At 40.5% G+C, this 14,100-nt stretch overlaps 1 protein-coding gene across 4 annotated transcripts in view; it reads left to right on the top strand.

The window, feature by feature from the left end:
* dst (dystonin) overlaps window positions 1-14,100 on the top strand; it is a 104,866-nt gene that overhangs the window by 89,055 nt on the left and 1,711 nt on the right. For 3 of the 4 annotated variants that reach the window (XM_084948758.1, XM_084948754.1, XM_084948755.1), the window contains 20 exons: window positions 684-839; window positions 2,748-2,954; window positions 3,212-3,331; window positions 3,862-4,031; window positions 4,111-4,270; window positions 4,808-5,002; window positions 5,089-5,217; window positions 5,574-5,717; window positions 6,007-6,195; window positions 6,328-6,457; window positions 6,650-6,813; window positions 6,901-7,063; window positions 7,148-7,302; window positions 7,383-7,457; window positions 7,659-7,676; window positions 8,501-8,617; window positions 10,475-10,592; window positions 11,204-11,317; window positions 13,340-13,530; window positions 13,779-13,889. In XM_084948758.1, coding sequence (XP_084804884.1) covers window positions 684-839; window positions 2,748-2,954; window positions 3,212-3,331; window positions 3,862-4,031; window positions 4,111-4,270; window positions 4,808-5,002; window positions 5,089-5,217; window positions 5,574-5,717; window positions 6,007-6,195; window positions 6,328-6,457; window positions 6,650-6,813; window positions 6,901-7,063; window positions 7,148-7,302; window positions 7,383-7,457; window positions 7,659-7,676; window positions 8,501-8,617; window positions 10,475-10,592; window positions 11,204-11,317; window positions 13,340-13,530; window positions 13,779-13,889 — 2,826 coding nt within the window. The remainder of the gene's footprint in view (window positions 1-683; window positions 840-2,747; window positions 2,955-3,211; window positions 3,332-3,861; window positions 4,032-4,110; window positions 4,271-4,807; window positions 5,003-5,088; window positions 5,218-5,573; window positions 5,718-6,006; window positions 6,196-6,327; window positions 6,458-6,649; window positions 6,814-6,900; window positions 7,064-7,147; window positions 7,303-7,382; window positions 7,458-7,658; window positions 7,677-8,500; window positions 8,618-10,474; window positions 10,593-11,203; window positions 11,318-13,339; window positions 13,531-13,778; window positions 13,890-14,100) is intronic. The other variant, XM_084948757.1, reaches the window with a different exon arrangement.

The raw sequence follows: 14,100 nt of genomic DNA on the forward strand, positions 1-14,100 counted from the left end.
TTGGTAAAATGTATAAAACACCACCACTGCTCTCAGATATGGTCCTTATTTTAGCTGCTTCAACTTTTACTGTAACATCTTGCTTTTGCATCCTATTTACTTTGGCCCTCTTCCCAGGAAATCAAAGTCTGGTAAATCTTAGCGCTGGTCAGAGCTGCTGGCCAAACTGTCTACAGCCTTCCCTGTGATACCTCTGCAGTCAAGTGGCTTATTTTTCTGTAGGACGTATGCACTGCTAAAATACAATTCCATATTTAGCAAGACACTCGACATGACCCACGATAAATGGGAAAAACACATCAGCAGCCGTAACTCTCGCCAGGTTTGTAATGTCATTAGCACAGCATTTACTGCCATGTGATGACCCTGAGCCACCGGCCTCAGCTGTACCAAACGGATGTTTTTCAGTGATGGAGTGGCTGTTTCCTTTACTCAATTAAAACCTCATGATGCCTCAGCCATCAGTCCCCTCCAGAGATATTAACTTCCTCTCTTTAAATAGAGGTCATGTTTGGCACTGTTGAAGTGCAATTGTATCCCCCCGCAGTGCCCTCTTTATCTGTTGCTATAACAACCAGAGATACTTTACACCGCTAAACAATGCACATGTGTTATAAACAGGATAGCGCTCTTTGATTTTTGTCCAGTATTACTTCAGTTTTTTTAACGTTTCATCTCCACAGGTGAAACTAGAAGAAGCTTTGACTGTGGCTACAGATTTCCACAACTCCCTGCAAGATTTCATCAACTGGCTAACCCAAGCAGAGCAGACGCTGAACACAGTTTCCCCCGCTTCCCTCATACTGGAGACCATCATGTTTCAGATAGATGAGCATAAGGTACGTCTTTGCACGTGGAGGACAGGCCTTCTGGTCCAACTTTGCTTGATTACTAGACATTACTGCAGCAACGTCTACAGGGAGTGCAGAATTATTAGGCAAATGAGTATTTTGTCCACACCATCCTCTGCATGCATGTTGTCTTACTCCAAGCTGTATAGGCTCGAAAGCCTACTACCAATTAAGCATATTAGGTGATGTGCATCTCTGTAATGAGAAGGGGTGTGGTCTAATGACATCAACACCGTATATCAGGTGTGCATAATTATTAGGCAACGTCCTTTCCTTTGCCAAAATGGGTCAAAAGAAGGACTTGACAGGCTCAGAAAAGTCAAAAATAGTGAGATATCTTGCAGAGGGATGCAGCAATCTCAAAATTGCAAAGCTTCTGAAGCGTGATCATCGAACAATCAAGCGTTTCATTCAAAATAGTCAACAGGGTCGCAAGAAGCGTGTGGAAAAACCAAGGCGCAAAATAACTGCCCATGAACTGAGAAAAGTCAAGCGTGCAGCTGCCAAGATGCCACTTGCCACCAGTTTGGCCATATTTCAGAGCTGCAACATCACTGGGGTGCCCAAAAGCACAAGGTGTGCAATACTCAGAGACATGGCCAAGGTAAGAAAGGCTGAAAGACGACCACCACTGAACAAGACACACAAGCTGAAACGTCAAGACTGGGCCAAGAAATATCTCAAGACTGATTTTTCTAAGGTTTTATGGACTGATGAAATGAGAGTGAGTCTTGATGGGCCAGATGGATGGGCCCGTGGCTGGATTGGTAAAGGGCAGAGAGCTCCAGTCCGACTCAGACGCCAGCAAGGTGGAGGTGGAGTACTGGTTTGGGCTGGTATCATCAAAGATGAGCTTGTGGGGCCTTTTCGGGTTGAGGATGGAGTCAAGCTCAACTCCCAGTCCTACTGCCAGTTTCTGGAAGACACCTTCTTCAAGCAGTGGTACAGGAAGAAGTCTGCATCCTTCAAGAAAAACATGATTTTCATGCAGGACAATGCTCCATCACACGCGTCCAAGTACTCCACAGCGTGGCTGGCAAGAAAGGGTATAAAAGAAGAAACACTAATGACATGGCCTCCTTGTTCACCTGATCTGAACCCCATTGAGAACCTGTGGTCCATCATCAAATGTGAGATTTACAAGGAGGGAAAACAGTACACCTCTCTGAACAGTGTCTGGGAGGCTGTGGTTGCTGCTGCACGCAATGTTGATGGTGAACAGATCAAAACACTGACAGAATCCATGGATGGCAGGCTTTTGAGTGTCCTTGCAAAGAAAGGTGGCTATATTGGTCGCTGATTTGTTTTTGTTTTGTTTTTGAATGTCAGAAATGTATATTTGTGAATGTGGAGATGTTATATTGGTTTCATAGGTAAAAATAAATAATTGAAATGGGTATATATTTGTTTTTTGTTAAGTTGCCTAATAATTATGCACAGTGATAGTCACCTGCACACACAGATATCCCCCTAAAATAGCTAAAACTAAAAACAAACTAAAAACTACTTCCAAAAACATTCAGCTTTGATATTAATGAGTTTTGTGGGTTCATTGAGAACATGGTTGTTGTTCAATAATAAAATTATTCCTCAAAAATACAACTTGCCTAATAATTCTGCACTCCCTGTAGTAGTCTTATTGAGTCGGTGAGAAATTAAAATTATTAGTACCATGATTACCGGTTCATGATTACTAGCTCATCATTCTGCTTTGTCTTAAAGCCAACAATGACTTAATGGCATCTGTATTATCCTTGAGAACAGTGCTCATTAGCACATTACCCACATGACTTACATTTCCTCTGCTGTCAGTTGAAAAACCTTTATTCCTTTTTTATTGTTAGAACATCTGGCCTGAATCCCTTCCCTTTTCTCCCTCGCATTGTGTCTGTGCAGATGTTTGTGACAGAGGTAAACTCCCACAGAGAACACATTATTGAACTGGACAAGACGGGCACACATCTGAAGTACTTCAGCCAGAAACAGGATGTGGTCCTGATAAAGAACCTGCTGCTCAGCGTGCAAGGGCGCTGGGAGAAGCTGGTGCAGAGGTCTGTTGAGCGGGGTCGTCTACTGGACGACGCCAGGAAGAGGGCGAAGCAGGTACTGTTCTGTGAATATTTATGCTGAGTTTGAACAGGCATGACATCAGGACTTTTTATTATCATTGGAAAGCTCTGGAAATAGGATATTAAACCTGTTTCTTATTCTTTCTGCAGCCTATTACAGAACTTTCTGAATTATAGGGCCCTTCCGCTCCAATCATGCTAACATTAAGCAGGGCTCTGCGATAAATCTAGTGAACTCATACCTGTTTTTAAAATGCTTTACACTGTTTTTTGTTCTTAATTTTTCATTAGTTCCATGAAAATTTCAATAAACTGATGGAGTGGTTAGATGAATCTGAGAAGACTCTGGACTCTGAAGTGGAAATTGCCAATGATCCCGATAAAATCAAGACGCAGCTGGCACAGCACAAGGTAACTGAGAGAAAAATGTGTTAACACAGCCAGAGACATGGAGCAACATCTACAAAAAAAAGTTTCATTCATTAAACAGAAATATCTGAAACACCAGAGCTGGAATTTAAAAATAGGATCTGTTATTTGAAATTACAGAGTCAGTAGAATCCAAATGCTTATATTGCTGTTGACTATTGTTGTGTTTGTGGTGTTATGCTGGGAGATTGTGCTAATCCTGTCATAATCCCTGAATGGACCAAATGTTTTAAGGCTGCCCTTGCTTTTGGATACATTTAATCTCTACGGAGCAAGAGCTCTTGAGTTTTGACCTCCTTTTTGGTCACCTCGCTGAAGACTGTATTCTTAATCACAAAAAGCACACACCACACGCAGATTAAGATACTGTTTGACATGCCAGTAGTAATAATAAGAAAATCTCTTGAGACGATTTGCTGTTTCCATTTGAAGATAGAGGCATTATGAGTCCACTGAACCGGACCACTGGGGGGTTGTGTATATTATTTTTGCTTTTTTTCCCCATCGTGCAGGAGTTCCAGAAAGCTCTTGGCAGCAAACACTCTGTGTATGATACTACCACTCGAACAGGACGGGCCCTGAAAGACAAGACCTCTCTACAGGATGACAGACAGAAGCTGGACGACATGCTGAGTGAACTGAGGGACAAATGGGACACTGTTTGTGGGAAGTCAGTGGAAAGGTGAGGATTTTCTCCCAATGAGCGCTGTATTTCATTCCGCTAAACAGCCTCACTGTGAATATTTTGTTCTGTTCTGCAGACAAAACAAGCTGGAAGAGGCCTTGTTGTTCTCCGGCCAGTTTACAGATGCTCTCCAGGCTCTTATTGACTGGTTGTACAGGGTGGAACCTCAGCTGGCTGAGGACCAGCCCGTACATGGAGACATAGACCTGGTTCTCAACCTGATAGACAACCACAAGGTAGAGAACAGCTCCACACCGAAGACCCAGGATCCCTTTGTTTTGTTGATTGGCCCATTTGTTGCTGACGTTAGTGGCAGAAATCAAGTGAAACCTTTCACTGCTGCCACGCCCAAACCTTTTATCATTCCTAACACAATACAAGACGAAAGAATCTTAAACTAACACGGGGGATAGACAATACATTAAAACAACAAAAGGGGAGGCATTGTATTACTTTCTCATTGAGAGTCTGTTTTCTTTCGGGTTGTGTATTGAGCAAAGCTTTGAAAATTGATGCTGGTGTGTTTTTCCTTACTCATTATTAATATTATATTAATAACATTCTTTGTGTTAGCATTTTATTGAAGTAAGAAGACAACAGATACTAAAAGCACCCTGTTTTATGCTTCTTGTCATTGGGCCAGCTGTGAAATAGAGACAAAAAGGATGTTTTTTGAAATAATGTTTAAAATTAATTTAAGAATTTGTCATTTAAAAAACGGAATATTGTTAATATTTTGGCTGACTGTGTCCTCAAATGTCTCGTTACTGCAGGTTTTTCAGAAGGAGTTGGGAAAGCGGACAGTAAGCGTCCAGGCCCTCAAACGTTCAGCCAGGGAGCTGATTGAGAACACTCACGATGACTCCTCCTGGGTCAAAGTCCAGATGCAGGAGCTGAGCACGCGCTGGGAGACGGTGTGCAACCTGTCTGTGTCTAAGCAGACCCGGCTGGAGCAGGCTTTGGGCCAGGTATTCCTGACAGTACTCCAAACAATCACAAGGTAGAAGGTAAGTTAAGTATGTTAGCCTGACATATGCGTCTTCTCCCACTGCAGGCTGAAGAATTTCACTCTGCTGTTCACATCCTACTGGAGTGGCTAGCTGAGGCAGAGCAAAGTTTGCGCTTCCATGGCAGCTTGCCCGACGATGAAGAAGCTCTGCGAGCGCTTATCGAACAACACAAGGTAAAGCAATGCAAATGATTCTGCTTTTTTTTATTTCAGAAAAAAACTTTTATGTCTTAAGTTGTTTCATATTTTTGTTGCTTTATTAAAGAAATAAAACACGTTGCCAATACTTTGCTTGAATAAACAGTTAAGATCCTGACTCTGTAATTGCAGCCTGTCTAAAAGTAGATGGCATGCTGCTTTCAGTGCCAAAAATATTTTTCTTAACTATGAGGTCATCTGATTAAAATTACTGGGCTCTGCTCCGGTTTTAAACCAAGTATGAGCAATGTTTTGTTTTTATTTTTAGATATGGGATGGGATAGTTCCAAATCCCAACGCTTTTTCAACTTAAAAAAAAATTTCTTTTAAAGGTGTTCATGAAAAATCTGGAAGAAAAGCGAGTGGCTCTAAATAAAGCAGCCAGTATGGGGGAGGCCATTCTCAGCATCTGCCATCCAGACTCTATCACAACCATCAAGCACTGGAACACCATCATTAAAGCCCGCTTTGAAGAGGTCAGTCCACTGTTTCATACCTTCAGGTTTAACAGAACACATTAACCTATTTTGATAAATTAAAATGAGGAAGAATTCCTCATTTTAACAAGGGTTGGATCGGAAACTCTTTATAGCACTCAAAAAATCAGAGAAAAAGTTACTATGGATAGTCATTATATTAAAAAAAGTAATAATGATTCATCTTAGCAGGTAAACAAAATCAAGCTGTGTGCAGTTAACTTGATTTCAGTGTATCTGAAATTAATTTAGTTATTAGTAATATATGTGTAATACTGCTGTTACACAGGTGCAGGCTTGGGCCAGACAGCACCAGCAGCGACTGGCCACAGCCCTCACTGAGCTGCTAGCTACTCAGGAGCTGCTGGAAAATCTTCTGACGTGGCTACAGTGGGCTGAGACCAACCTCAACGACAAGGATAAGGAGCCACTCCCTCAGGAGATCGAGGAGGTCAAAAACCTCATAGCAGAACACCAGGTACATCAAAAAAGCAAATGATAATAAATCTAATTTTGTAACTTTAATTTAGTTTTTTTTTTAAAATTCCATATTTTAATGATTGCGTGGGCATTCAGTTAACAGTAGTTTACTGCTGCTCGCCCCCTGCAGGCATTCATGGAGGAAATGACCAGGAAGCAACCAGATGTTGACAAAATCACCAAGACACACAAAAGGAAGGCTGCTGCGGAGCCCCAGATCCAGTCTCAGATCCCCGTGTTGGACAAAGGAAGAGCTGGAAGTATGTATCCCATCACTGTTCCTCATAGAGTATGACCCGAGCCATCTGGCCATGCGCTGAATCACTTCAGGGTGACACGACATCCTCAATTTGCCCATTTTAGCACCTGGAATGATGTCATTGTGAATGCATTCTTCCTGATTATATGGTGGAAACACAGTCATTTTAAAGTTTTTTGTCTTTCCCTTACAGGAAAACGTTCTCCCACGCAAGCGATGTATGCGTCATCAACACAAGCTCCCATTGAAACAAAGAACCCACGGGTTAACCTGCTGGTGACCAAGTGGCAGCACGTGTGGCTGCTGGCTTTGGACAGAAGGAGGAAACTCAATGATGCTTTGGACAGACTGGAGGAGGTAATCTAGCAAAATCTGCAGATATTTTTCTGCAAATTTCTAGCTTTTTAGTTATTAATGTTGACCTTTCTTTCTTTATCTGCTCAGCTAAAAGAATTTGCCAACTTTGACTTTGATGTGTGGCGGAAACGTTACATGCGCTGGATGAACCATAAAAAGTCTCGTGTCATGGACTTCTTCCGCCGCATTGACAAAGACCAAGACGGCAAAGTGACGCGACAGGAGTTCATAGAAGGCATCCTCTCCTCCAGTAAGTGTCAGACTCAAAGCTGAAAAACATCTACACCGCTGAACAAAATGCTCCTTTTTGCAACACTCAGTGTCTCTTCAACAGAATTCCCAACAAGTCGTCTGGAGATGAGCGCCGTGGCAGACATCTTTGACAGAGACGGTGACGGCTACATTGACTACTACGAGTTTGTAGCAGCTCTACATCCCAACAAAGACGCTTACAAACCACTAACAGATGCTGACAAAATTGAGGACGAGGTAATAAGAACGCCTGCGGCATTAATTTCACATTTTCAAATGTGAGGCGTCGCTTAATAAAAAAAATGATGCATTCGCAGGTCACGCGCCAAGTGGCGAAGTGCAAATGTCCAAAACGATTCCAGGTGGAGCAAATTGGTGCCAATAAATACCGGGTAAGCAGATTTTTATATGTTTGGCTTATCTAACAGTGAAAAATTTTTTAAGCAATACAAGCTGTGACATGGTTATGAAATAATTTAAAATAAAAGACTTTTCAGGGAATACTCTTGTTAAAGGTAAGTGTTGAACTTGATGACAAAAGTGCGAATGTGTGCTAACCTTTTTATATTTTTTATTGTTCCTCACATCACCAGTTCTACCTTGGAAATCAGGTACATCCTCTTTTCTTTTCCTCCTTCTCTTCTGTGCCTTATCGAGCCTTGCGTCCTTTTTTCGTTTACCACGTTTGCTGTCCAATTAACACTTTCTGCCCAGATTCCTGGCTGATGTTCTCAGATGTTCTGGAACTCAGAAGTAGAAATAAAAAAAGTCTATGGCCCGCTGATTTAATCTAACTTTATTTAACACTGGCCCGAGATGTGTGTTTGGTCTGAGAATTTATGGTAGCTTCACACATAACTCTAAATCTGATTTAAAATGAGTAAATGAAAGAAGCATGCTTTCAAGTTTTATGGCAGTCGACGTTTATGTCCAATCTAAATTTGTTCTTTTCACATAGGTTATGTTTTTTTGGGAAAATAAGACTTATTTGTGTTATAATTAGTGCAGTTAATGTTTATATATATGTATATATATATATATGTATATCTGCTTTTGAGTTTCAGAAAATGCAATATTGGCGTGCCAGTACCATTTCAGCCCATATTTTACTGGTTCATGGGCATAAATTCATCTGCTGGGCATACAATAATGCTTTCTGTGTGCTTGCCTTTGGTGCTTCAGTGTCATGGGAATGATTTACCTCAGCACTGGCTGACACTATTTATTACATTATTTGGGCAACTTTGATGATTTCAATGAACACGTTGCTTTTCATTTCTCTTACTTTGTTAATATGTGCTGGCAACCTGCATGTCGGAAAAAGGTCATTACTGAGGGGTCAGTGAGAGGGGATAGGGGCGTTAGTGATGCTTTATGAACTAGTTTGTATTATTGTTATCACACAACAATAAATTAAAAATAATTCTTTTGACAGTTTGGTCTGGTTCACTGCTTACATGACTCCTTAATCGGCGATGAGACAATAGCAAACAGGGAAAATCAAAATCTTACCCCCCACCTACACGTTGCAGTTTTGGAAAGCTGTATTCTGGTAAATGGTTATTCTTAAGCTGTTTCTTGTGCCTCCTTTTACTCCAGATCATCATCACCTTTAATGTATTTGATCACTAGACTCACCAGTGGCATTAAATCATTATGATAATCATACAAGCGCAGGATTTTTGTTATCAGTTAAAGAGATACCATATGATAATAGGAAGTTAGTGGACCGTCATCAGTGTTTGGTCATGTCTGCGTGTCACACTGTGGTGGTGGATTTAGACAGAAGTGATTTGAACCATTCCTCATGTGTGCCATTTGGAGCTAGCTGCATTGGATCTGCATCAGTGTCAATGCATCCTGAGTATTTGTAGCTGTAGAAAGTGCAACAAAGTGCTGGATTGTAGGAGATTGATGTTTGTGCGTTTGATCAGAATGTGATGTTGATTTTGACAGAAAGCATGCATGCTGTAATTGCAAACTCCGTTTTTGTGCCTGATGCTCATGTCTCATCCAACTGGCTGACAAGTGTGGTATCCCTCATAAAGCTTGAATCATTCTCCCCATAACATGCTCACTGTTCCTATGTCTGCTATGTGTGGTAGGTGACATGAAGTCAAATTATTACACACTGGGGCCCCCTGGTGGTGTAATCATGTGCCTTCAGTTATGGTGTTTTTTTTCTTCACAGGCTCCTTCTGCAGTAAAAGTGGAGTCTTACATTGCTGAGATAAAGCCAGACACATAGACATTACAACCAGAAACCACAATTACACAGTGATCACTGAAATAAGAGAGAAAAAATAGGCTGGTTAAGTTTGTAAAGCTGTGAAGTTTGATGTATTTACTGCTTTACAACATCTCATATTAAGTTAACCCTCAACAGCAGCAGGTATGAATGTAGAGCCTGACTGATGATATGGCTTTGAGGCTGATTCTGATAGCTCTAATTAAAAATACAAATGAAATTATATGGTTAAAGGAAAAAAAGTTATTTGCTAATCTGTCTGCATCAGCATTTATTGGGATTGATAAATGAAAATTAAAAAGTAAAAAAGAGACGGGAGAAATAACCATTCAACCATGTTATGAGTGTTGATGTGTGTCCACCAGAGGGCGCTCTGAAAACATTCTGAGCAGAGGTGGGCATGTAAATAAATAACTTCACATAACCAATGTGAGGTTGGCCATTGGAATATCATTGGTACGGGTATCAGTAAAAATCATTTGGGCTTCACAAAATTCATGATAATGTCACAAAAAGCTCTTTTTGAACGTTATGTTGTGTAATTTTTTTTATTGTCTTATTTACACAGATACCAATATCCTGTATGTGATATCTGAAGTAAATGAATATCAACTAACAAAATCAGTCAGGCTCTACTTCAAATTGTAGTGTATAGTAAATGAATCAATGACTATGAAGTAGTCAGTTCACTGTAGCATGAACTCAATGAGTAACTAGAACTAGTAACTAGAACTAGTAACTAGAACTAGTAAAACAATAGCACACGCTTGTAGAAAAAAAAAGTTGGATTGACCTTTGTGTAATTTGTGTTCTGTTGTGTCTGAGAATGAAAAGATAAAATTCATGTTTTTGTGTCAAAATCTGTTTGTGTTTATGATTGTATGTCTACGTGTGTGTGTGTTTAAACCTGTACAACATATAAGAGAAACCAGAAACAGATGTGAATCTTTTCCGACAGGTCGTTTTTGAAGCTCGGTGAAATAATCTAGATGAAAGCCATCTGCTCCCCCACCATTAAAATAATTAGCTGGAATAAATGTAACTCTTCATTCCACTCTGGTTTCCAGTGTTGCACAGCTTCTGGTCTGCAGTGTGGGTGTGCTCACAGCAAGGTCAGGTTTTTCACACATTCCCCTCTCTATTTTCCTTCCTCCATCGCAGTTTGGAGACTCTCAGCAGCTTCGCCTTGTGAGAATTTTGCGCAGCACTGTGATGGTGCGGGTGGGAGGAGGCTGGATGGCACTGGACGAGTTTCTGGTGAAGAATGACCCCTGTCGAGGTGAGTTCAAAGGTTAACTTTGAGGAGTCACAATCCAATTTTGTTTAAAGGTCAGCTGTTGTACTGACTTTCACTTTCTTTGTTCGCGTGCGATGAAAGAATTTGATTGTATATCACTGTTTTTTACTACCCACACATGGAGGATGATGATGATCTTGATTAAGATTACTGTGTGTTCAGTGATGTTAGCTCAGTTATTGAAACATGAAATGTAACTACTGTCCAATGTCTATTTATATAGGCCTGTTTGAAATGGCAACTTGGAGCTTAAAAATAGAAGATATATCACATATATCGATAATTCATGCAATATATTATATTATATTATATCTTTACATAATATACTGCAATTTTCTGAGGGTTAAAATGAGTTTATTTTCTTTTGTTCCCGCTATCTCAACACTGAACGCTTGAATGAGATAACACAGTTAAATCATTTGTAAGCATATTTTTATTAACAGTGCTGCCTACATATATACTTATATATACCATAATGCGACCCACATTTAGCTTTGGTACTCCGACATGTTTCTGCTAGCATCTGTATTAATGATCAATTTCTGTTTTTCCCACTAAACCCGCCTCCTGCTCAACATGAACATTTCTTCTAGTGCATCACCACGGGAGCAAAATGTTGCGCTCGGAATCAAACTCTTCAATTACTCAGTCTCCTATAGGTTGGCAAATCTCAAACTTTCTCACCTTGCTCCATGAACCCACCAGTGGTATGTGTGTCTGCACATCCGAGCTTGTGTTGGTCCTGGTGTGTGCCGTACTGTAGCTGCGTGTGAGCGCTCAGTGTGAAAGAATGTCATCCTCGGAAACCGGCTCCACCTGCAATCAGCTGTCATTCAGCTGCGGCTGGTTTTCATGCATGCAGTTGTTTGTGGGAATCACATCACCTTCGATCACTTCAGCACAATGAAACTGGCTCATTTTACTCACGCCGCATGTCATAGGGAGCTCTGAGTCAAGCTTCTTTTTACAGTCCAGGGTTCACGCGCTGCTTATCTGACTGTATTGCCTGGTAATATAGGCTCCTTCATAGGGGAAAATGGTTACATTGCCTCTATGAAACACACGCCACAAAACCGAAGCAGTATTTCTTACACCATTTACTTTGTTTGACAGGGTAGCTTAGTGTTTAAAACTGCATGCAGGTCTGTTTGTTTTCAATGTAACCGTACTGTTTAGTTTATACACTGTAGTTTAGTTTCCTATAATTCTTCTTCTTTGGTTTTGAGAGTGTTTAGGCTCACTTTGATTTATTTTAGTTTTCTCGCTGTCACTTATTCCACTACCGTTGCAACAGGAACTGGACGTCTGTTCAACAGTATGGATGAGATATGAAACTGCATGAGCTGTTTTGTTGTTGAGTCACATCATGATAACATTTCATTGGTCTGTTCTTTGGGGTCGCCTGGAAATTGCTGTGTAGTTCAGTGATGATTATAAGAAAAATACATTGGTAAATTTCCAATTCATTATATTACCGTTAGAAGCAACAGATTTCTACACAGCCGGGAATACAGCTTAGCATGCAGTGTTGTGCATGACAAGACATGCACAAGTCTGGAGCCACCCCTCTTTTCTTTATATTTTGCATCGAAGGATCCAGAATGTTTGGTAAATTTTTGAAAGTGGTCTTGAGCAATAGTTCTTCTGGGTTTCTGGAGGTCTTTCAAAATGTTTCTTTGGACATTGGCTGCTTTTTCACGCATTTTTATTCTGGTTCTTGCACCTGACCAGCATCAGAGGAATGCTTTTTTGTTAAGATGAATAACACCGTCCTGTGAATCATTAAAGCATAAATCAAGGCACTTTACGCAGTGTTATCTACACACAACAGACAATCTAGCAAAGAACCAGTTTTAAATGGTATATTTAGGTACTTGGTTACTAATAGTTGCAAAAACTCATGTGGCTGTCAGGATGCAATTTTTAAGAATAGGAAACAGAGAAGAGACTGATGTGGCCCAATTTGGGCAAGAACTGTACTGAAAATAAGTGGCAACATGTCTTAAGGAGTGATAAATTCAAATTTGAAATTTTTGGTTCAAATAGTGATCAATATGTACTGAAGAAGTCAGGACAGACACAGCAGTAAGTGTCTGCAGCAATCTGTAAATCTCAGTGGGGTTCTGTCGCGGTTTGGAGCTTCATTTCAGTCAGTGGTGTCAGGGATCTTGTCAAAATTGTTGGAATCATGAACAGAAAAAACTACCATTAGATTTGGATCCACATACAATACCATCTGGAGAGGATCTGACTGACAACAGCGTCATTTAACAGGATGACAGTGATCCTGAGCTCACAGTGAAACACTGTCTGTCATGGATTGGGCTCCCTTGAGCCTGAAGCTCAACATTATTAAAGCCGTGTGCAACAAAATGCAGCCAACATCTAAAAAATAAATTTGAATATCCTTCAGTAAGATTGGAGAACTATTCCTGAAGACTACTAAGTATCAGAAACTATAAGAAGCCTTTCATAAGAGAGTTCAAACTGTGCTGAAGAATAAAAGCTCATTAGAATTGTTCAGACTTTGCCTTATATACTGTTTTCCCATTTACTCTCAGTCTGCATGTTTTAATAAATCTCGGCATCTCTTTCCCATTTTTCTGGAACAATATAAAGAAATGAGGGGATGGGTTGTTAACTCACCATCATCTTAATCATCATTAACACAAAAATAACAGTGACAGGTGTATTTGTGCATCATGGCTCATTTTGAGTGTCTTTCTTAGCTAAAGGCAGGACCAATGTGGAGCTGCGAGAGAAGTTCATCCTCCCAGAGGGAACCACTCAAGTGATGGCAAGCTTCCGCTACAGAGGCCGGAGGTCTCGGCCTTCATCTCGAGGAGCTTCTCCCAACAGATCCACCTCCAGTCAGAGCCTCCCCGTCCCCACCAACCCAGCAGCGACCAGCACACCCAAGGTGAGAGGCTACACCTGCCATTAGAGCTGGCTGCTGCCTCATTCTGTCTCACCCCCAACCTCTCCACCACCATCATGATTTTTTTCTCATTTATCTGCTTTTTAATTTGTTTTTGTTTTTTTTAATTACCCTTGCAGAATTTGGTCATTTTGTTGTTTGATTTCTGTGTTTCTTCCATCTAGTGTTCCTGGTAGTTTTTGAGTTTGTGAATCCATATCTCTGTCTTTTGATTTGCCATTGTTCCCCAGAATCCCCAACACATAACCCGCAATTATGATAAGCCATGGCTTACAAACAGCAAACCCTCCACTCCTCTTAAATCATCAGACTCCTTTGGGAGCCAAGGTTCATCCTCAGAGGTATAGTCATAATACAGCACATGATGTGAAACACTTCAGATATATGACCCAACTGAAATCTATTGAAAAATCTTTAAAAAAAAAAAAAAAGAAGAAGTAAAAAGTACCTTTGTGTAGATTTATTTCTGACTTCATTGGATGGAAATGAAAATAATAAGATGCAAAATGAGCTTATTAGATTTTATTTGGGTTTGTAACCTTTATTTTTCTT

The sequence above is a fragment of the Perissodus microlepis genome, chromosome 13 (assembly GCF_051167445.1).
Source record: "Perissodus microlepis isolate ML-2025 ecotype Zambia chromosome 13, ASM5116744v1, whole genome shotgun sequence".
NCBI lineage: Eukaryota > Metazoa > Chordata > Actinopteri > Cichliformes > Cichlidae > Perissodus > Perissodus microlepis.